The sequence below is a fragment of the Sus scrofa genome, chromosome 4 (genome assembly GCF_000003025.6).
Source record: "Sus scrofa isolate TJ Tabasco breed Duroc chromosome 4, Sscrofa11.1, whole genome shotgun sequence".
Taxonomy (NCBI): domain Eukaryota; kingdom Metazoa; phylum Chordata; class Mammalia; order Artiodactyla; family Suidae; genus Sus; species Sus scrofa.
In genome coordinates, this window is record NC_010446.5 from 85,813,659 (window position 1) to 85,836,823 (window position 23,165).

The window sequence follows — 23,165 nt, forward strand, 5'->3', positions numbered from 1 at the left end:
TCTGTATATATGTACTTATTTATGTATTTATTTGCTCATCTTTGAGCTCCTACAAAAGTAAGAATTACATAACTGCAAGGGTTCATTCCTATGATTATGCTTAATATCTGAAAAATAAGATTACCTTCTGAGATTTTATAAGAAATAAGTAAGAAAAATTCAGCCAGCACGTAATACTGAGGGGCAATGGATAAATTGCGAAAAAAGTAATTGCATGCCATCCTTCCCCTCCACCCACTGGCCTTTTCATTGCTGGGTGTTCTATGTATTACCATTTATTCCACCGTAATGACTAGGAGGCTGACTGCAGCTCTGTTCCTGATACGATATTCCCTGTTTCACAAAAGCCCTTGGGATGGGAGAATCAAATATAGAATTTGCTGAAGGGCACAAATATCAGCAGTATTCAGCTCTCCAAATCCAACCTAATGACATTCGGCTAAATCTGGGATGTCAAAGATGCCATTCAACCTCAGTGACAACTATTCCTGCTTTTTTCTTTTTTTCCCATCCAGACTTTTTTCAAAGGGAGGCTATCTTTTGACTTGGTCAGTTCCTAAACTTCACTCAAGGATGATACATGAAGAATGAAGTGGTTTTGTATAGAGAAACAGTATATGGAGGTTATACCAATTCCTGGTCGTGCCGACATGCCCCTCGCTTAAGAAATCAGTGTAAACTCAAGCTGCACAGTCTTTTCTTCCTTCCGGGCACATATTTCTTTACTGGGTAGTCAAGATGCAACCATGTCTTATTTTAACAGAAGTGCAGTTATTTCTCATTCTTATATTGAGCCAATGTCATTTTTCAAATACATGAAAAAGATGTTGTGTTTTAATACAATCCCATTAAATTAAAAAAAAAATGATGTAAAGTGTTATCCAAGGCTGTGTCCTTAAAGAGGGTAGAATAATGAGATTTTCATTTAACTCCTCGCCCTTGAAATCTAGTAATCCATTGACATTAATTTTTTTAATGAAAGAAAAAGGAGAGAATTGTTCCTCCTTAATGAATCAAGAATGCTGCAAACCCAAACCACAAACTACAAAACATGTAAATATGAATATGTGAATATGATGAATTGATAATATGAATTCTGGGATAAAATGATGGGATACAAGGAAGCGAAACATGTGACTTCTTAGAACATAAGTAATTTATGATGTCCCCAAACCTCTTTGCCAAGGAAGTCTCTCTGTGGACTCTGGGTGAAGGAGTGGGGGCCAGAAAATTGACATTGCAACATGAAATGTCTGTGAATTAGAGTAGGGAATCCGCTCCCATTTTTCTTTTGGAGAACCAAGTCTTTCATGGATTTATAAGCAATCCTGTGCTAAGGATATGACACTTTTGTTACGCCAGCTGAACATTTGCATCTACATTTTTTATATTTATTTAACTTTTGTTTTATGTTGTGATTTCTTTTATTGGGCGGGGGGAGAGCAAGAGGTTTTTTAGGTAGCCAAAGATATTCTTTCCTACCTTTGGTGTCATGTTTTGAAAATTTTATCCATTCCAATATTTTTACTGAAATATCAGCTCGTCTGAAATTCATCCTTTTTGAATAAATTAACTAATTAAAGCAACAGTGAATAAACCAACTTTTCCACTCTAATCTTTATCATATATTAACTTATTATGTATGCTCAAGTCTATTTCTGAACTTTTAAACTTAGTTTGTAGACTTTGAAAGTGGTAGTGCAAGATTTTTTTGTTTTGTTTTGGTTTGGTTTGGTTTGGGTTTTTTTTTTTTTTTTACCATACCCACAACATGTGGAAATTTCTGGGTTATGGATCAAACCCGCACTGTAGCAGTACCCAGAGCCACAGCAGTGATAATGCCAGATCCTTAACCCACTGAGCCACCAAGAAACTCTGAGACTCAGTATTCTTAGTGAATCATTGTTAACCTGGTAGATGTTGAAAATGGTATTGTGTAAAAAAAATTAAGGCAGATACTGAATTATTAGCAAGATTTAAAGATGGCAAAAATAAAGCACATGGGGAGGAAAATTATCTATTAAAGCTGGGTTTGGGTAATGGACTCTGTACTAGTGGACTCATTCAGGAATGTTCATAAAAATAAAACATTTTAAAAAAGATTAGCTTGACTCTGTATGGCAACCATTTTGGACTCTCCAATAACTGAAGACCTGCTCTTTTATCTCAATCTATTTTAGAACCTCTCATCTGAGTTTGGCCTTTCTCTTAATAATGGTACCCAGGGATTCTCTAGTTGTACCTTTCTTCTTTGGCCTCTCGGCAAGCTGCCGATGCTGCCAGCCATTCATTGTCTTGGAGACGCTGGTATGAGGTTGCTACAGCCCCCTGAGCTGCCCTCCAGAAGGAAAGAAGGAGAAACTTCTGGAGATCCCTGATTGACTACTTTCTCCAATTGTTACCACCACCACCATCCCCTCACTTCATGGCCAAAGACATAAAGGTATCCTTTCAATCAAATATTCTTTATTGTCTTGCTACCCTTGTTCAGAGAAAGCAAGAAGCTGATTTTCTATTAATCATGATTCCATGTCCTCTTATTAATACACGTTGCCCATATTTCAGTTATCCTCCTCTCACGCCTTCAAGTATCCAAAAACAAACTTGCTGTCCTGTGACAATTGTAGTGCATCTTGTAGAATTTATGAAAGAAATTCCTAGGGCCAAATATCCTGCTAGAAATAGTTCTAAAGGGGGACAAGTTGCTTCTCCCAAGTGTTTCTCCAGTTCCCCAACTGCTAGGTCTCCTCTTACTTTCTTCTTCCAGCACCCTCTCATCATCCTAATTTTACCAATGGCAAAACAAAGAACCATTAAAAAGTGGCAAAACTCAAGTGGTGGTAGATTAGAACCTTCCTATAACAGTTTTGCATGTATTTTCATTTAATCCTCAAAATACTTCCAAATAGTAGATATTATTATGTCCCCATTTTACGGATGTAAAAACTGAGGCCCAGGGAGGTTAAATAAAGTTCCCCATGGCCTTGTGGCTAATAGGAATCAGTGCAGAGATTTACACTCAGCTCTGTCTGAATTCAAAGCCTATGCTCTTGAACACTGTCTAATACTGACTCACAAATCTCCATTTATTCAGGACTGGCATCAATATTAAACACTCCTCCTTCCTTGCCAGGCCTCTCCCTGGCTGCTGGGTGAGTGACCGTGCTGTTAGTCACCATTGTGGAAAGAAACCTTTGTGACAGTTAGTGGTCTTCATGCATGTAGGAGACTCAAAATAAAGCAAAATAGCCTATTTGCATAAGTACAATCTGCTCAAATGTCAGCAAACACAAGCTGAGACAAATTTGAAGACAAGGCAAAGGAGGATAAAGCACCGCCACTTGCTTCCCACCCACCCTTGTCGCCACAGCCTCCGTCCTGTGCCCTGGGACCTGCCAGGGAGCACGTCCTGTCGGATAAACCCCAGCCAGACAAACGTCGTCATTTGACTTCAACAGACCGCTCTGATCCAAATCTGTCCCTGGTCCAAGCCTGACACCCAGTCTTGAGTGGAATTTTGTTTGACATGTACCTGGCTGTGAAAGCCAAGTGCTCGCCCCCACTCCTGCCCCACTTGACCCCCACAGCCTCATATGTCAGAATGTGACATCCCAGGTGTCAGCTGTAACTCCAAGTGCACAGAGCAGGAGATGAGATGGGCAGTGACAGCAGAGGTTCCAGTGCCTGGCCCAAGTCTGGCCCCAGCACATGCCTCCTGCCAGCATGGGGGAGCTGGGACCCATGGGCTGTGTTTCAGGGGGGCAGGAGGTGGGGCGGGGGTGGGCGGCAAAGCCGCCCACCTTCTGCTGAGCACCGTGGGGTCTGGAACTCCACTGCCAGATTTTTTTCCTTGCCTAAGCTTTCACCTTTCATCCCAAATTCTGAGTCTCTTTGTGAATTTGGGGAGCGAATAGCACTTTTCCCGGCTGGAAGAACCCAAGGCCATGGACAAGAGGGTTCCAAAGATAAGACAGCCCATAGTTTGGCCTATGACTCTACTTGGAGGCAAAGCAGGAAGGGGACTTAAGCAAGCATTTAGTACACACCGGTCCTGAATTAGCTGCTTTGTCTAAGTTGTGTAATTTTAATTTCACAACAGCCCTACAAAGCTCAAATTCACATACCTGTTAAGTAATGACCCTGGCACCCAGCCTGGGGCACTGCACAGCACCACTCCTTCCTGTTACACTTCACCTGGGTAAGGAGAACACGGCCTGGCACACGAGGTACGTTCTCGGGTCTTTGCTTTCTCTCTCCTCCCTGGCACCGGGAGATGGGAAGGAATGGTCACATTCAGAATCAAATCAACCCATCCGCTTGCTAAGTCCCCAGGCTTCCATGATAGCTGAAAAGCTCCCTTTCCTCGCAGACAGCCTGTAGCATCCCTGGGACTTTGCAGGGTCCTCAGAAGGAACAAGGCAGGATCTTCCAGCTCCACGAGGGCAGGATCTTAGCCTCATGCTGCTGAGGCATAGGATGACGATGGCCACTTGATGAGATAATGAGTCAATGCTCGTAGGAACCCCCTGCTCAGCTTTGCCAGCATTGCTGGCAACAATCTAAGTGACATCTTAAAGCACTATGTTCTCAGACTTTTAACTTTTTAATAACATTCAGAACTGTCATGCAATGGCCAATGTTTTATTTTGCCAGGCAAATATACAAACCACCCCCAGTTATTATCACTATAATTTCATAAAGAAGGAAACTTTACGAAAAATATAGAAAAGACATCATCTCATCATAAAAACAGGCTTTTCCAAGAAAGGAAGTTGGCACGCTTCTGTGGACATATGTATACGTTTCATATTTTGTTGAAAATGAACAAAAATATTGTCAAGCATCAGCATGAGTCCTTAGCCTAACACTTTGCGACCCCAGGTAAGGTGGAAAGACTTTAGACTGAGAGTCAGGGTACCTGCTATCAGTCCCTGACCCCATTGCTAATGAGCTATGTGGGCAAGTTCTGTCATCTCTCTGGTACTTAGTTCCCTGCCCCAGGCATGGAGTAATAGTGCCCATCACTTAACCCTCACAGTGACCCTCAAATTGTCATTGTGAGGATTATGTGAAACGATGAGTGTAAAGCACAGATGAGGAAACAGGTCAATTTTCCCGTCAGTTAAATAAGGAAATAGATGGAATGACCTTTAAGATCCCTTCCAGCAGCCCATGCCTCCTGATTGGGCCACACAGCATACACCTCAGAGAGAAGACTCTTTCTCCAAGAGAGACTGTCAGGGAGAAAGTACATCCTTTTTTTATATAATGATTTTTATTTTTTCCGCTATAGCTGGTTTACAGTGTCCTGCCAATTTTCTACTGTACAGCAAGGTGACCCAGTTACACATACATGTAGACACGCTTTAACTCACATTATGCTCCATCATGCTCCATCACGAGTGACTAGACATAGTTCCCAGTGCTATACAGCAGGATCTCATTGCTTATCCATTCCAAAGGCAATAGTTTGCATCTATTAACCCCAGATTCTCAGTCCATCCCCCTCCTCCCCCTTCCCCTTGGCAACCACAGGTCTGTTCTCCAAGTCCATGATTTTCTTGAGAAAGTATATCCTAAATCTTGGGGCAGATCAGGTTTGGGATGAATGTCAGAAAATTCTCAGCCACTCTTTCTTTTTAGAAAATGTTTTTAATTGAAGTGTAATTCATTTACAATATTGTGTTAGTTCCAAAAATAGCAAAGTGATTCAGTTACACATATGCACACACACATACGCACACACACACATACATATTCCTTTCCAGATTCTTTTCTATATTCCTTTCCAGATTCTTTTCTATTATAGGTTATTACAAGAATTGAGTATAATTCCTGGGCTATAGAGTAGATCCTTGTTGGTTATCTATTTTATATATAGTAGTATGTATATGTGTATATGCTAATTCCGAACTCCTAATTTATCTCCCTACCACCCCCCATCCTTTTTGGTTAACCATAAGTTTGTTTTTTATCAGCCCCTCTTTTATCCATGGTCTTTTCTTGGTCTTATTTGTACACAATTAAATTCAAGAAACATGGAGTTCCCTGGTGGCCTAGTGGTTGAGGATTTTGCATTGTCACTGCTGTGGCGTGAATTTAATCTCTGGCTCTGGGACTTCTGCATGCCACAGGTGTGACCCAAAAAAAGAAGAAGAAGATGGAGGAGGAAGAGAGGGAGGGGAGAGAGGAGGGGGAGGAGGGGGGGAGGGAAGGAGGAGAAGAAGAGAAAAGAAGAGAAGAAAAAGAAAAGAAAGGAAAGGAAAGGAAAAGAAAAGAAAAGAAAAAAATCAACAAACAGTCTTGTGTTGTTGAGGTACCAGGTTGCCCACCTCAGGCAGCTGAAGTCAGGAGACAAACATAAGGACATGGAAAATTAAATAAAAGAAGATTTTAACCCAGACCAAATACTGGCTTTGAGTTCATTGTTTGTATCAGGACCTCTAAATTCTAGTCCATCTCCCTGGTAGGTTGCAATGCTCTCAAGAATGTCAAAGCTTAGGAGAACACAGGGGAAGAAGGTGGGTACGGGGTGTGTGTGCTGCGTTGCTGCATGTGTGTGAAGGATGAGTGGGTGGGATGGCCTCACGTCTCCTTCCACCATCCTCCACCCTGTGGGCCTCACCCACCTGAAGCCCACCAAGAGCAGGGAACCCACACTCCTCCAGTTGTCTAGGGGCCATAGGTACTGACTTAGGTTCTCTTTCTCTCCCTCACATGAAGACAGATTCTCACATTAGGTGTACGAGGCTAGAGACAGCTAAGGCAGGAGACACATTTCTCAAAGCTCAAAGGATGATTTAAAAGTGCTACAGACACAGGAGTTCCCATCGTGGCTCAGCAGAAACGAATCTGACTAGTATCCATGAGGACATAAGTTCGATCCCTGGCCTCATTCAGTGGGTTAAAGATTTGGCGTTGCTGTGAGCTGTGGTGCAGGCTGGCAGCTAACAGCTCCAATTCGACCCTAGCCTGGGAACTTCCATATGATGTGGGTGTGGCCCTAAAAGAAAGACAAAACAAATAAATAAAAGCGCTACAAGCTCAATGTGTGGAGCACCTGGCTAGATGCAGGTGCATCAATGGCACCTGCCTTTGCCTAACTGTTGGAATTCATTCTCCCATTGCCCCATTGCCACAGACACCTGGCCCAATTCCAGCACCTTCCATAAAGACCATATTTCAGGTTTGTCTTGTTGGCTTTGAGAGATTCTGGAAGGCTGACCATCATAGGAGAAAGTCCATAAGTGAATGTGTGTGTGTGCGCGCGCGCATGTGTGTGTGTGGGGGGGGGGGCATTAGGGAAGAGTGACAGCAACCCAAATGCAGTTTACTAAAGGTCCCCAAGCATCAGCATGTTATCAGATAACATTCTGAAGGTCATCTTCTGAAGCCCAAGTGTAGGTGAAGGTCAGGGTGCCCAAGGGAAGTGGCTTTAGAAGCTCTCACAAGGAAAGGACGACTGAGCAGAGCACAGCTCACAGCCTCACTACTAACTTACCCCAACCCCCTCAACCAGCCTGAGGAAGCTGCATGCTGCCCTCCAGATTCCTGAGCCACATTCTGAGCTCAGGGCTACACGAGTGGACAGAGCTGGGAGAGGTCAGCAGTGGAGATTTGAAAGAGATAACAGAACTGGAGAATGGTTTGTAGTTGCCAACATCCGGTTTCCCTTCTGTTCTTTTAAGGTAAAGCTTCAGGAACATCTGAGGAGGACAGGAAGCAGATTTCAGGGTCAGGGTCTCTCCTTTATTATAATTTGCACATGTGAATCAGAAGCTGTTGAACAAATCTCAGCAAGTTGATTGCCTTTTTCTGAATGGCAGAGATCGTTTCGGTAAGAGCCATCACAGTTAAAATGGTATCCTAAGCAGCATCTGTATGATAATTGAATTAAATAATAAAAGAAATGAAAGAGTTCGAGTGCTACAGAAACCGTGGTCCCCTCTCCTGTCTCAAGTTTCCACCTCTTTTTCCCATAAAGAACTGACTTTTAAAATACTGCAAGTCTTGAAGTTCCCTGATGGCTCAGTGGGTTAAGAATCTGGCTTTGTCACTACTGTGGCTCATGTTCCATCTCTGGATGGTAAACTCTACATGCTGCTGGCATGACAAAAAAAAAAAAAAAAAATACTACAGGTCTCAACAAGGAAATCTGCTGAAGATGCAAGAGTGAAGTTTAATTGGGTCTGCTCTGTGCTTGATCACCTCTCTGTCAGTGGGGACGCCTAGTATTGGAAAGCACAGCAGATCATGTAAAAAGAGCAAATAAGGGCCAACAGTGTGGGCATCGTGGGACAGGCATCACTTCAGTTAGAAATCCTCCTCCAGAGAAGAGGGGGCTCTGCCAGGCCCCCCCAGAGCTGAACTGTGGCAGAAAATCCCCAGGATGGATGTGAGGGGACAGGTCTAAAAGTAGCTTTTGGCAGTTTGGCAATAAGCCAGAAAAAAAATGTATGTCACACATACATAGAGCTGGAGCTGCTCTGTCAGGAATTGCCTACAGCACTGTATTAGGGTTCTTCAGAGAAGCAGAACCAATAGGCAATATATTATATGCAGGTGTATTTGTGTGTATGTGTACGTAATACATTCATATATGTATACGTATGTTATACCATGTTTGAGAAGGACATGATGATCACAGTCACCAGGATGTCAGATGTATTTTTTCCCAGTTGCAATTGGTAACAGCATCACTATCCCCTAATCAGAGTCAATTACCTCTGTTTTCCTTTTTTTTTTTTTTTTTTTTTTCCTTTGGCCAGGTTCTGGCCAGGGATCAAACCCATGTCACAGCAGTGACCTAAACCACATCAATGGCAATGACAGATCTTTAACCTGCCATTAATTCATACCGCTGTTTTCTTGCTATCTGCATTTTTGTCACAAACAGCTTAAGGTGAGCGGACAACAGCCGTAGCTCATAGTTCAATGGGATTTGCTGTTCTCCTGGAGGAAGCATCCCTTCATTGTGAATTAGACTTCCAACTCACAGAGACTAGAGATATGGGAATGGGAGGCACAAATCTCCTAACTCAGTCACTGGAAGTGATGGAAGTAGGTTCACTTCAATTTCTACCCTTTGGTCTCATATTCTTGTGCTCTACATATCAGGGACATAGCATCAAACAACAGTCTTTGATTGAAGATGTATAGGATGTTCTGAAAGGTGGAGCCCTGTCGTTTCAAGGCATCATCTCCAACCGGTGCTGTCTCCGAATATCTGTTTTATCACTCTGACATGATAGTAGCATCTGAATGGTGTTGCATAACATAGAGAAAGTGAAATTCATGGTCATGTGCTCACTGCCACCCCTCCTTTGTTATAAAGTGTGTTCCTTTGTATGATGTGATATTATGTGGAACCCTGTGTCAGTGGATCATACTATTTAGAAGCTCTCAAAGAGTGGTACTAGCTGAGGCCTTAGAGATAAAAAAGGCAAATTCAAATGTGAAATATCTGCTGATTCTAATTAATTCTTGTCTCTTATAGAGTAGAAGGGATCCCATGTTGTCAAGTTGTTATCAGCTAGTTGGTTTTTCTCTTTGGAATGGTGCCATCTTGGTGAGGGAGGAGCTCAGTTTGGTCTACATTACTGCATGGACATTCGGCAATTGCTTTAGTGGGAAGTCATTTTCTTGCCACCTTGAACATTCCATTATGTTCCCATTGGACTGGCATTGGGGTGACCATTGAGAAAAACAGGCTGATGTCAACTTTATAAGTCATTCTATGTGGTTGTTTAGTGCCTCTTTTGTGAAGAATGCTGGCCAGGGCATTAATAAGGAATGAAAAGATCTTTAGTCTTTGCACATATTCCTGCAAGTGCTTCCACCATATGTCCTTCCCAGATCTCTTTGTCTCTGATCTTGAAATCTTTCTTTCCTCTTATAGGCTCCTGAACCATTAGCCATGGAGAAAGAGAAGTTTCAGAAGATTGCACCTGATCTTCACTGTAATAGCTCTTACCCACAGTCCAAGGAAACTTGTGAAGTTTCTATCAACTACTAAGTATATACATTGCAATTATTCCAATTTCCAGGGACTGAGGAAATTATCAGGTGTGAGTCCATGGACCTAAAGAGTGTACTGTGAGCCAGACCAAGGGCCCTTCTCTAACAACAGACCATGATAAACATCTAGGTCCCAGACGTCAATGTCAGTTTGGGACCTGAGTTAAACAGTCTTCAAAATGCTTGGGTAGTCTTCTTCCCCCAGCATATACTTACCTGAGTAAATGGCTAGGGACCTTTGGGGAAGGAATGGAAAAAGCATGACCATATACAAATACTATATTTACAGGGTCTTTTTACCTGGACACTCAGCCTTTCCTTCTGTCATTGTGTTCTGGATCTGAAAACTGACTCACATTGGAAGCTGAGTAATAGACCTTGACTTTTAATTGGAGTGCCTGTCTTCAGCCTCCTGGTCATGTATCCTTGGTTTCTTTGACTGCTTAGATCCCCATGCCTCCCTAAGAGTTTGATCCACCTGGCTGTATTCCAAGATTGTTACTCATGATAATTATATCCAGGGTCCGTGAGATGTGGTTATCTGCTTCTAGGAGACCTTTGGGCATGAGCTCCTGAGAGAGTTTATTCTGTCATTGGACATACAATTTTGTGGAAATCCTTTCTTATGCAGCAGAAATAGGCTTCCTGAAATTTCTATCCATGTGACCATAACTTTAGGTAGTTGAAAGTAGCTACCATGCAAATCCTTTCCCTTATTTCCCTCAAAATGACTAATTCCTCCTGCTTCTAGACTAATTTCAATAGAGTCTGATCTTCACATTCACCAAGAAGATAGGAATGCCCATCCTAGGTTATCTGGAGGGGAGAGAACCCATGTGCCCCCCTGAGATATGATAACATATGAGTAAAATTATAATAATAAACAATAACATGAATGGAGTGTTTACTATGGGCCAAGCCCTGTGCAAAGCACTTTACTCACATTATTGCCACAACAACCAGTAATTTATGCAACAAATATTTATTAAGCACCTAAATCATTCTAGAAACTGGAGATACAGCAGTAAAGAATACAAAAAACCCTGCCCTTATAGAGCTTACATTCTAGAGGTGGGAAACAGGCAATAAATAAGATAATTAAGTGCTATATATAGTATGTTAGGTGTTGAGTGTTAAGGAGTATAATAAAATTAGGAAAGAAGTTGGGAAATGCCAGACGGTTTGCAATTTAGAGATCATGTTCAAGGAAAGTCTCTTTAAAAAGTAAGTCGAGGGAAGCCCTGGAGGAGGTAATAGAGTAATTTTGTGGGTAACTGGGGAAGACCGTTCCAAGGAGAACGAACAATAAGGGCAAAGACCCTGAGGTAGGTATCATTATCTCCATTTTACAGATAGTTAAAAGACTTGCCCAACAGCCACTGCTCGAGGATGGAGCCAGCATTAAAACTCAAGTCTATCTGACGTTAGAGCTGGTATGTTATACACCTGCCTAGTGACTGAGTGTAAGTCACCCTAGACAAACTAGAAATGCTCCTAATGACACAAAAGCTTGCAAGAGGGAAGCAACTTTCTTAGATTGATACACGTAGGTGATGGTGGAACTGAGATCAGAGTGCCATCATTTTCACCTCACCATCCCTACCTCCAGAATCCAGGTATTTATTCTCAGGCTAGAAATTTCTCCCAAACCAATGAATGGACTCAATAAAACTTTATCAATGTATTTTACTGAGAGTTATTTTAAAGAGTTGTCTTGACCCAACAGCATAAATGATGTCTCAAGCTCCGATTTCTCACATTGGCAGTAGATAACAAAGCATAGACTATAAAGTTAGATCCTTCCAACTTGAAAACAGGCTCCACACATGTCTCACTGTGTGATCTTGGGCAAGTCCTTAAACAGCTCTGATTCCCATTATCATCATCCGTAGAACGAGGATAGGAATGTGTCTCAGGGATGTGGTGGGGATTAGATAAAATATATGTACAGCACCTTGCACAGTGACTGGAATATGGGAGATGCACTAAATGTGTTCGTGTCTTCTCCCCTATGTGGTTAGTTGTATTTTCACATGCACAACTCTTGCTTTCTTAGTGTATTATAACTCCACTGAGGGTTGAGAAATTGTCTTCTATAGCTAGGAACTCACCATGTTTTAGAGTATATGGTGGCACTGAGTGAATGCTTACAAGTGATTCTTTGATTGCTGGATTAGTGGGGAAAAGAAAGAAGAGTAATTATTGCTTTGGGATTCTGTTGATGCAACAATCATCTTGTTGCAATATCTGCCAGCCTACTGCTCACCACTGAAGACATGACTGGCCAGGAGGTATCCTCTTATTCCTTCAAAAGTCAGTATGTGTCATTCTGGAAGCTAGACCACTTTTCAGGTAGAGGAAGACTTTTCTTCAGTCAAGAGAAGAGGAGTAGTTGCCATCATCAGGATGCATCCAAACCATCAGTAGGTTCTTGCAATTTCCTGGTAAGAAGCAGAATTCCAGTTTAACTCACAACTTTAACACCCTCTGCCCACAAATCTTTCATCGGGGCTGCTATCAAAGAGTCAAATTGACCGATTTCAGTTTTTATTTCTTTTGCCCACCCTCTGGCAAGATCTCAATAAGCAGCTAACCAGCTGAAAATAGGAGGAGAAGGAAAAGGCCCAGACCCTAGATGATTCAGGAAATGGCTCATCAGCCATCAAAAACTGAAGTTACTTTTTCATTCATATAATGTGGAGAAAACATTCCCTATGGTAAATACTAGGAAGAGTTCAATGGAGTGACCTATTTATATGTTCTTTTTTTAAGAAAGAAGAAGTGAATCATCTGTGTAATGCTTTCCCCTGCATTAGCTTGTTGCAGTCTCATAGCAACTGTGAAACAGTAATTGATGCCTATGTTGTACAGATGAAGCAATTGATCCCCATAATATTTAATGACTTGAATTATACAGCTGATAAATTGCAAACCCAGGACTTACATCTGAATGCTTTTAACTGAGTCTAAACTTTTCCTCTGCACTTCATTTTTCTGCCTCCTATTATAAAGGGTCAATGAAAATTTAGAGGAATGAGCATTACAGAACTGTTGTTTCTTGTAGTGAATCACACATAGAACCCAGCCTCAATACAGATTTTTTTTTTTCTCTTTTTAGGGCTGCACCATGGCATATGGAGGTTCCCAGGCTAGGGGCTGAATCAGAGCCGTAGCTGCCGCCTACACCACAGCCACAGCCATGCTGGATCCAAGCCGTGTCTGCGACCTACATCACAGCTTATGGCAATGCCTGATCCTTAACCCACTGAGCAAGGCCAGGGATCGAACCTGTGTCCTCATGGATACTAGTCAGATTCATTTCCGCTGAGCCACAATGGGAACTCCAATACAGACTTTTTAGAGGAAAAAAATAGTTTTTCAAAATGTATTGATGTATCTAACATTAATTTGTACTTGTCTCCGAAGAACTAGAAAGACCTCACAGGGAGCTCCTGTTGCAGCTCAGCAGAAACGAACCCGACTAGTATCCATGAAGATGCAGATTCAATCCCTGGCCTCTATCACTGGGTTAAGGATCTGGCATTGCCATGAGCTGTGGTGTGGGTCAAAGACTCAGATCCTGAGTTGCTGTGGCTATGGCATATGCCGGCAGCTGCAGCTCCGATTCCACCCCTAGCCTGGGAACTTCCATGTGCAGGGGATGCAGCCCTGAAAAGATAAACAAATAAATAACTTCACAGTTGTGATGCTTTACCCCAGTCACTACAGAGTAGAGGGAAGAGTGTCAAGGTTCCCATTTTGCGGCTGGGAGATCAAGAACAAAGAAAGAAAAAGTGTAGCAAATTTGGGCAAAGAACCAGTAATTCTAATTTCTAGACTTGGCCAAGTTCAGCTTGACAAACTTTCAGAAATAAATCAGATCTATAATACAGTGCCAAAACATTATCATACATTTATGTATTCTCTTATAAAAGAATAATGGCAAAAAAATATTGTTGTGTTAGATTGAGAAAGTTATGAAGAAATGTCCGCAATTTTACATATTTTATAATGACTTTATATTATCTTCTAATAATATAAAAGTAAGATAGAAAGTAGTAATTATATTTACTTTAGTGGCTGTTAGGAAAATACCCATTTGCCCAGGGCTAGGATACTTCTTTCTATCAAATTCCCAATAGGACAATTGATTAAATCTGACACTTTTGGAAGACAGATTTCTTCTGGGTCAGAAGCAGTAATAATATCGTCTCAATGACATATCGAAGGTGGAAGTGGTTCTCATGGAATCAGCACCCCGTACTCCAGCAGCAATGGCCTCGATTTCCTCTAGTATGCCTCAAAATGAGCAATGATATAGAACTTGATTTTTTCAGACTAAAGTCTCTTAGAACAGCTTAGGTAGCAAGGCTTTTCCTTGTATTTTTAGCTGAAAAGGTTGGAAGATTTTTCTTTCAATGATTTCAGTAAATGATGCCCAATTTACTAACTTTTTTAATTTCTCAATTATTTCACTAGCTTTTCTAGTTCCCCAAGTTGCTTAGAATCCTGGAGCTTAAGGGGAAAAGAGTCAAAGTTTCCTGTCTGCAGATAAGGAAACTGAGGCTTAGAGAATACACTTTTAAATTGAAAGTAAGTATGTATCATATCAGAGCAGGACGTGGCCTGTATTATATTTTTCCAACTAGAATTACAGCTGCTCTATAAAGAAAGTAGAGCAGTTCCTCTCAATATTGCTGGCTTTCTCAATTATAATATTCATTAGTTTAGCACAAAGTACTCTAGCCCTTGGTCCTTAGAGCTTAAGAGTAAACTTGAACTATGACGTTTTCATGTTTTATAGTGAGAGACAGACATTGCACATGTAAGAACTTACACATGGACAATTTCAATAATAGGTTTCCATTTCACTTGTTTTCTTATAGGAAGATATTATCCCATGATTTTAAAATCTGAAATAAGAGTTCCCATTGTGGCTCGGCAGTAACAAATCCGACTAGTATTCATGAGGATGTGAGTTCGATTCCCAGCCTCGCTCAGTGGGTTAAGGATCTGGTGTTGCCATGAGCTGTGGTGTAAGTCAAAGACGTGGCTCGGATCCTGCGTTGCTGTGGCCATGGTGTAGGCGGCAGCTGTAGCTATGATTCAACCCCTAGCCTGGGATCTTCTGTATGCTGGGGTGTGGCCCCAAAAAGCATTAAAAAAAAAAACTTAAAGTCTATTAAATCAAAAGAAAAGGGAGTCATCCCTTTTGATCTAGGGGAACTCTGGAGCTTTGCCAGGAGGTGCAGAGCAAGCACAATATTCAGGCAGCAGAATCTCATGGAGTCAGGGGCTTAAGCTCTAGGCTTGATCAGCTCTTTTCCACATGATTTTGAGAAAATCCCTTAATATCATCAGTCTTCCTTGTCAAAGAAAGGGGTTGGACTAAACAACCTTTAAACCATTTGGATGGCATGAAACAGACTAGTTAATTTATGCAGAAAAGGAACGAACCAGAAAGGTATCAGTTGGGTCACAAAACTTCAGGAAGCCTGGGTAATTCATCTTAGAAAAAAGATGGAATTAGGACAGGTTGATGAGTGGAGGGTGATGGTGGAGGGAGGACAGTGTAGGGGAAATATCTCATTGGAGTGCTATTGCCAATGCCAGTAAGCTCCAAACCCTTTCTCTTGCAGTTCTCTATTCAAGACCCAGAGTCCTAGGACAGAGCCCACTTGGTGGAGGGTAAGTCCATGCATGCAAATCTCAACCAAAGATAATAGCCAAGTTATTCTCAGCCTCCACAAGGCTGCCCATGGCAAAGAGGTTGTTAGCAAGCAAAGGGGCAGATGCTGGGAAGTTAAAAAACAGATCATTTTAGAATGTTTCTAGTAGTTTTCTTCCTCTTCTCTCCCTCCCTCCCTTCTTTTTTTCTTTTTCCTTCCTTCCTTCTTTCCTTCCTTCCTCTCTCTCTTCCTTTCTTTCAATCTTTCCTTCTTTCCTTCTTTCTTCTTTGGGGTTCTTGCAAATATCAGCTGGTTTCTCTGTAATGGGGATTTCAGCACACAAGGGTGAACTATTTCCTCCTAGGCAAATTCCCGTTTTGCTCCAGACTCCCAGGAGGATGAATGCATGGTAGGAAAAAGAAAGGCTGCCCTGGTTCCAGCTGGGCACCAAAAAGCTGGAGAGCTGCAGTACTCACAAGGATCGGAGCCAGAGAGGGCTGAGAGCATTGAGATAGGAGCAGATGGCTAGAACAGTTCACCAAAGACCCCTAGGTACCGCTGCTAGACAGAGGGGTTTCCTTTCAGAGTGCTCCCATTAACACATTTTCTTGGCATTAGCCTTACGGCTGCTGGGATGAGTGGCTTTTTTCCTTTCCCAAACTGTCCTTATCAGTAATGCAACAATAGCTAATTTAATTAGCCGACCTGAACAGCAGCCAGTTGGAGCTAATTTGGTTTTGCTAGCTGCTCCCTGATAGTACAGAACTGATAAGCATCCTTCCCTCCAGACAAACAGTGGGGGTTTGAGGGGACCATGAGAGGGATGGTGGCTCCTCCAAAGTCTGTTCTACACCTGTGGGATTTAGCACTTGACCAAAGGCAAGTTATGCTTGAGTCAGTATTCCCCAAGGGCCTGTCAAACTTGTCGGCCAAAAGAGATAAAATAGACAACCAGGAAATTGCAAAGGCGAGGTGCCCAGGATGAGAGTGCTGGAGAAAAAACATTCCCCCTAGCAGAAAGAACACTTGGCCAAAAGATCTGGATCTCAGCCACTGACTGACCTTCTCCAAGTCACTTTACTTCTGCGTCTCAGCCACTGATGCATAAGAATGATATGCAGGATATATGCATAATATACATTATAATACCATACACAAAATACAAAGAATAATTACTGCCCTACTTTGTTCACAAACATGCCATGGAACTCCAATACTATAACGAAGATGAATACTCTGGTTTCTCTTCAGATCCTATAAATCTTTCGCCTTTTACTATAACGAAGATGAGATTTCTTTGACGTGCATAAAGGACTATGCCAATGGAAAACATCCGGTAACTAGCACACTACCATGAGTGTGTGCACTCTCTGTTTCTTAAGGGCCAGAACCAAACACCATTCCTCTCTGTGCCTCTAGCACTGGACATGTGCCTATGCATGGAAGGTCCACATGTGTTTGTTGACTGAGTGATAGAGAAATAGGAGTATAAGGAGATAGGTAGGCATAGTTTAAAGAATGAGGAGGTCAACACACAACGAAATATTGTAAAATATAAGCCTTCTTTTCAGTTCAGTATCTTAACCTTCTCCGTCCTTGACAAAAGAGGTTCAGAAAGAAACTAATGTTGATGTCAGGTTTATTTCACAGAACTTTCCAGCCCACCTGCATCTCTGCCCACCATCCTTCCAGTGAGGCCCACCCCTGCCAGTGAAGGACCACACCCAGAGCACATGTCATGGTGTACAGAAAGGTAGCCAAGTCAAAAAAAAAAAAAGGTGTGTTTGGGGGGTCTTGTGGAGTTCCCATTGTGGCTCAGCAGGTTAAGAACCTTGCTAGTATCCATGCTGTTTGATCCCTGGCCTCACTCAGTGGGTTAAGGATCTAGTGTTGCTCTGAACTGGGGCATAAGTTGCAGATGCAGCTCAGATCTGGTGTGGCTGTGGCTGTGCTGTAGGCCGGCAGCTGCAGCTCTGATTCGACCGCTATCCTGGGAACTTGCATATGCCATGGGTGTGACCTTAAAAAGAAAAAAAAAAAAAAAGAAGATTCTTGAGCCAGATAGCCTCGGTTCAAATTCTGACCCATCACCAGCTAACTGTGAGAATGGGTAGTTATCATAACTCTATCTCAGTTTCCTCATCTCTAACTGGGGGTAACAATATTTCCACATACTTTCTAGGCTTCTAGGTAGTGAAAATTAAAAGAGCTAATTCATATGTCACATTTAGTGTTCTCCTTGGCACAGTATATGCCAACTATTATTACTTTATAGTGAGGACTGAAGGACATCAAAGGGCTTTTTTTTTTTTTTGCCTTTCCTAGGGCCACACCCACGGCATATGGAGAGTCCCAGGCTAGGGGTCTAATTGGAGCTGTCGCCACCGGCCTACACCAGAGCCACAGCAATGTGGGATCCGAGCCACATCTGCAACCCACACCACATCTCACGGCAACACCAGATCCTTAACCCACTGAGCGAGGCCAGGGATCGAACCAGAAACCTCATGGTTCCTAGTCAGGTTCGTTAACCACTGCACCACAACGGGAACTCCTCAAAGGGCTTTTGATTTAAAAAATGTTTCTATCATTTAAAATTTATATTTTAAAAAACTGCAAAATTAAGTGCTTACCATGCACAGATTCTGTACTATTCAGTTTCCCTATATTACCTCATCTAATCTTCACAACAATACTATAATGTAGCTTTTTATTACATCCATTCCATGGATGAGAAAAGTAATCCTTGGAGAGGTTAAGAAATTTACCACTTAGTACACAAATAGTAAGTGACAGAACAAGAATCTGAACTCTTGATTGGGCCCAAAGCTAAAATTAAATAAAATACATATAATTATTCAAAGTCCTTATATCTCTGTAATTAAAACAAAGAAAAAGGAAACACTTGGATGAATCACAAAATAACTATGCCATGTGAGAGAAGCCAGACCAACAAAAAAAGTGTATACTACATGACTCCATTTATATAAAACTCTAGAAAACGCCAGCTAATTACAGTGACAAAGAACAGATCAGCGGTTGCTTGGGGAGGGTATTAGGTGAGGAGGGGTGGGAGGGATGGATTGCAAAAAAATCTTTTGGAGGTGATGGATATGTTTATTGTCTTGATTGTGGCAAGTCCATCATCGGTGCATATGTATGTCAAAACTAACCACGTTGTGTGCTTCAAATATGTGTAGTTTATTGTATGCCAATTATGCTCAATAAAGCTGTTAACAAAATAGGAGCTACTTTTATACCCTCAAAATCTGACAGTTAACCAAAGGGTAATTAACCATTATTCAGGACAGAGCTGGGCAAAAAAGCAACAAATCCTGGAGCATCAGGACCTCTGAGGTCACAGGTGTGTCACAAGATTCCGTGTAGTTAAAAGCCCAACCTGGTTCTCACTTCCTCCTCCTTGAACTAGGAGCTGATGACTTGGCAAGTTACTTAGCAAAATCTTCGTGTTCTCACTGAAGGTGAGAACCTAGAGATGAGACAGTTAAATGAGGGGCCGAGCCAGCGTGGGCCCTCAGTGGAGTGTCTGGCTCCTGGTAACCCCTGAAGATTATCTGCTGAATGTTAGGAAGATGGGTGGAAAGTCTGAGTGGGGCTTCCTGGGACTTTGCTGAGGGGCGGGGCGCGGGGTGGGGGGGAGTCAAGTCCACCGCCGGGGCAGGAGGAATGGTTATTCTGTGTGTACCCCAAAGGAGGAAGTGGCCGTCATCCCACAAATATGTGTCCTGAAAGGTCTGAGCATCAGAGGGCTGTGATCGGTCACTGGGTCACACTTTCTCTCATTTCCTCCCGACCCCTCCCCGTCCCCAAGTCCCCTGCCCAGAATGCAGAAAGCAAAACAACACCACCCGTGACACGGCTGGGGCCAGGCTTTCTGCTTTTCTGCAGAAAATAGTCACACATTCTGCTTTCATCCACTCCTCTGTTACCTTAACGTGCTGGTCTGGAGGATAAATGAGATAATAAGCACACAGCCCTGCACACAGCGTCTGGGTCACGGGAGGCGCTTGATAAATGTTCATCCTTTGCCCCATCGCCCTTAGAGAGGAGCTCTGACGCCTCAGAAATGCAAATCCCTACACCCTCACCTCCATGTACTTTCTGTTTCCCTACGTGGGAGCCTTTTTACTACCCCTTAAAGCCGCCCAGAATCCCTTGCCTCTGCTTATTGTCGCTCGGAGTCCAGGGCGAGGGCAGCGCAGGTGGAAGTCTGAGCCTCCACGCAGTGACTGAGCTCGACCGATGGGGATCTCGTTCATCTTCACTAACGTTGCTGCACCATCCATTTTAAATGACATGGAAGCCCGACCCGTTTATCAAGACCAGCATACTACTCTGTTATGATGATTATTTAGCATTCACAAAACACTGAACTTGCAAAGTGCTTAATAATAATTTATTTATTACCTCATCTAACTACACACTAATGGAAAATCCAAGGGGTTGTCTTGAGGGCACTGACCTCCACTCTGGAGTCACCTTCCGCCATCTCCAATAGCTTGCCCAAGTGCTGGCTGTGAAATATTTTAATGAAAACTACTTGGTATATACAGTTATAGGTTTTTTCTTTTTGCCATTTGTAATGTATCTACTGAGATAATCCTCTTACTTGACAATTAATAAAAATAAGCATACAGTTATAACAAATCACTGAAGCCATAGCTCTCCAGAACTGATATGGAGCCTCCAAGAATAGCTCCCAGGTGTGTGGCAGACATGGAAAGCCACCACTCACAGCTCCCTTCAAGGAAGGGCTCACTGCCCAGCTCTGAGCAGTGCGTTAGCTGGAGGTTTCTGGCTGGTAGAAACTTCAGGGTCCACCATAGTGACTGAGCATGGTCTTGGTATAGGGGTTAGTCATTTCTGCCAACATGAAACTCTTTTAAAAGGCAGCCTTGGTACCACCTTGAACCAGCCAGAATGGCCATCATCAAAAAGTCTACAAACAATAAATGCTGGAGAAGGTGTGGAGAAAAGGGAAATTTATTACATTGTTGGTGGGAATGTAAATTGGTGCAACCACTGTGGAAAACAGTATGGAGATTCCTCACGAAGCTAAAAATAGAATTACCATTTGATCCAGCAAGCCCGCTCTTGGGCATCTATCTGGAGAAAACCATGTCTGCAAAAGATACATGTACTCCAATGTTAATTGCAGAGCTATTTACAATAGCCAAGACATGGAAACAACCTAAATGTCTACCCACAGAAGAGTGGATAAGGGAGATGTGGCACATATACACAATGGAATATTACTCAGCCATTAAAGGAAAGAAATAATGGTATTTGCAGCAACATGGATGGACCAAGAAATTATCATGCTTAGTGAGGTTAGTCGGATCGTGAGACACCAATGTCATACGCTAGCACTCAAATGTGGAATCTAAAAAAAGACTCAGTGAACCTATTTGCAGAACAGAAAGTGATTCAGAAACACTGAAAAACTTAAGCCTTCCAAAGGAGACAGGGTGGGAGTCGGGGGATGGGCTGGGGGTTTGGGATGGAAATGCTATGAAATTGGGTTGTGATGAATATTGTACAACTATAAATGTAATAAAATTCATTGCATAAAAATAATAAAAAAATAAAAGGCAGACTTTGTTCTGGAGCTCTCCTTTTCCAGGTGTGCATTGCTATTTGATGCCTTTTTTACCCAGTCATGCTTCTTTTCCCCTTTTCCTTCACAGATGTAACTCTCCAATAAGCCTTTTTCAGTCCTTACTCACCTGAGCATCTGCTTCCCAGAGAACCAAGCCAGCCAATAGGAACCTAGAGTGTATACTCTGACAATAAGCCACTTCATTTTAGGCAGGTATCTCTGGGCTGCAACTTTTTGTCCCATATATTTTTTTGGTAAGATTTTTATTTTTTCTATTATAGCTGATTTGCAATGTTCTGTCAATTGCTGCTGTACAGCAAAGTGACCCAGTCATATACATACATACATATATATACATACATATATATATATATATACACATACACATTCTTTTTTTTTTTTTTTTTTTTTTTTGTCTTTTGTCTTTTTGTTGTTGTTGCTGTTGCTATTTCTTGGGCCGCTCCTGTGGCATATGGAGGTTCCCAGGCTAGGGGTCGAATCGGAGCTGTAGCCACCGGCCCACGCCAGAGCCACGGGGGATCCGAGCCGCGTCTGCAACCTACACCACAGCTCACGGCAACGCCGGATCGTTAACCCACTGAGCAAGGGAAGGGACCGAACCCGCAACCTCATGGTTCCTAGTCGGATTCATTAACCACTGTGCCACGACGGGAACTCCCCATACACATTCTTTTTCTCACATTATCCTCCAACCTGTTCCCTCACAAGTGACTAGATATAGTTCCCTGTGCTATACAGCAGGATCTCATTGCAAAGTATTAGGATGACTGGCTTTGATTCTTTCAAAGGTCTATCTATGTCTTCCATTCTGTGATACCTGTGACTCTATATGGGATGGGATTCAGTATCAATTCTCTGTCTTTAGCCTTCAAACAAGGGGCTTTTGTGATGGAAGAGGGTCTTGAACAAGCTCCAGAGGCCCCCATTTTCCTGTCTATAACATCCCTGTAATGATTCCACTTCTGTTAAAATGTGCAGTAGAAAGACGATATGAGTGTGCATTGATGTGTATGAAAATTATACAGTAAGAATTTATGTGTATGTGTAAAAGCATTATGTCACATATAACACAAAAATGCATATAATTAAGTAAATAATATCATACTATAGGTGATCTGATATATATATGCATAAAATAATGGTCAAGATAGAAAATCTCACACCAGGAGATAATAGATAGAAAAGTCTCACTGACATATAGGGAGACAGCACTGTACTCTGAAAAGGTCCAATTCCTGAGTCTGATGGTCCCTACAGTTCTTAAAACAAACTATAAGGTGAGGACAAGCTTAAATTAACCACCCCAAAGGTAATGGCTCCTTGGACAGTGCACGCCTCAGAATTCTGGGGGATTCGGACCCCTTGTTCAGCTGCTCAGACTTGTCACCTATGGAGGTTTGGGTTTTCAAGCCAAGAATCAGAAGGTGTATGCCTACTTCCTTCACAAGGTGTATGCCTACTTCCTTCACATCTCTGTTTTTCTGGGTTTTTTTTTTTTTTCCTCTCTTCCTTTTTTTCTTTTTTACTGTTGTTCGCTAAGCAATCTTTGTAAGGAGTTTGGTCTCCTTCTTTTCCTTGGATTCCTCAGTGGTCTCAGGTCAAAGGTACCTGCCACCAAAGAAGCTGTTAAGAAACTTAATTAGGGTTTTTGAAATTAAAAGCCAACACAAATTTATTTATTTCCATAATGATTTTTTAAAAGCTGCCATTGACAGAGTTCCCATTGTGGCTCAGCAGAAACAAATCTGACTAGCATCCCTGAAGACGCAGATTTGATCCCTGGCCTCGCTCAGAGGGTTAAGGATCCAGCATTGCCGTGAGCTGTGGTATAGGTTGCA

General features: G+C 42.3%; 1 protein-coding gene across 2 annotated transcripts in view; it reads right to left on the reverse strand.

The window, feature by feature from the left end:
* Positions 10,932-23,165, reverse strand: part of PBX1 (PBX homeobox 1) — a 345,739-nt gene continuing 333,505 nt past the window's right edge. The window contains exon 9 of one of the 2 annotated variants that reach the window (XM_005655372.3): positions 10,932-12,458. In XM_005655372.3, the coding sequence (XP_005655429.1) occupies positions 12,438-12,458 (21 nt within the window). In that variant the 3' untranslated portion in view covers positions 10,932-12,437. The remainder of the gene's footprint in view (positions 12,459-23,165) is intronic. The other variant, XM_005655374.3, reaches the window with a different exon arrangement.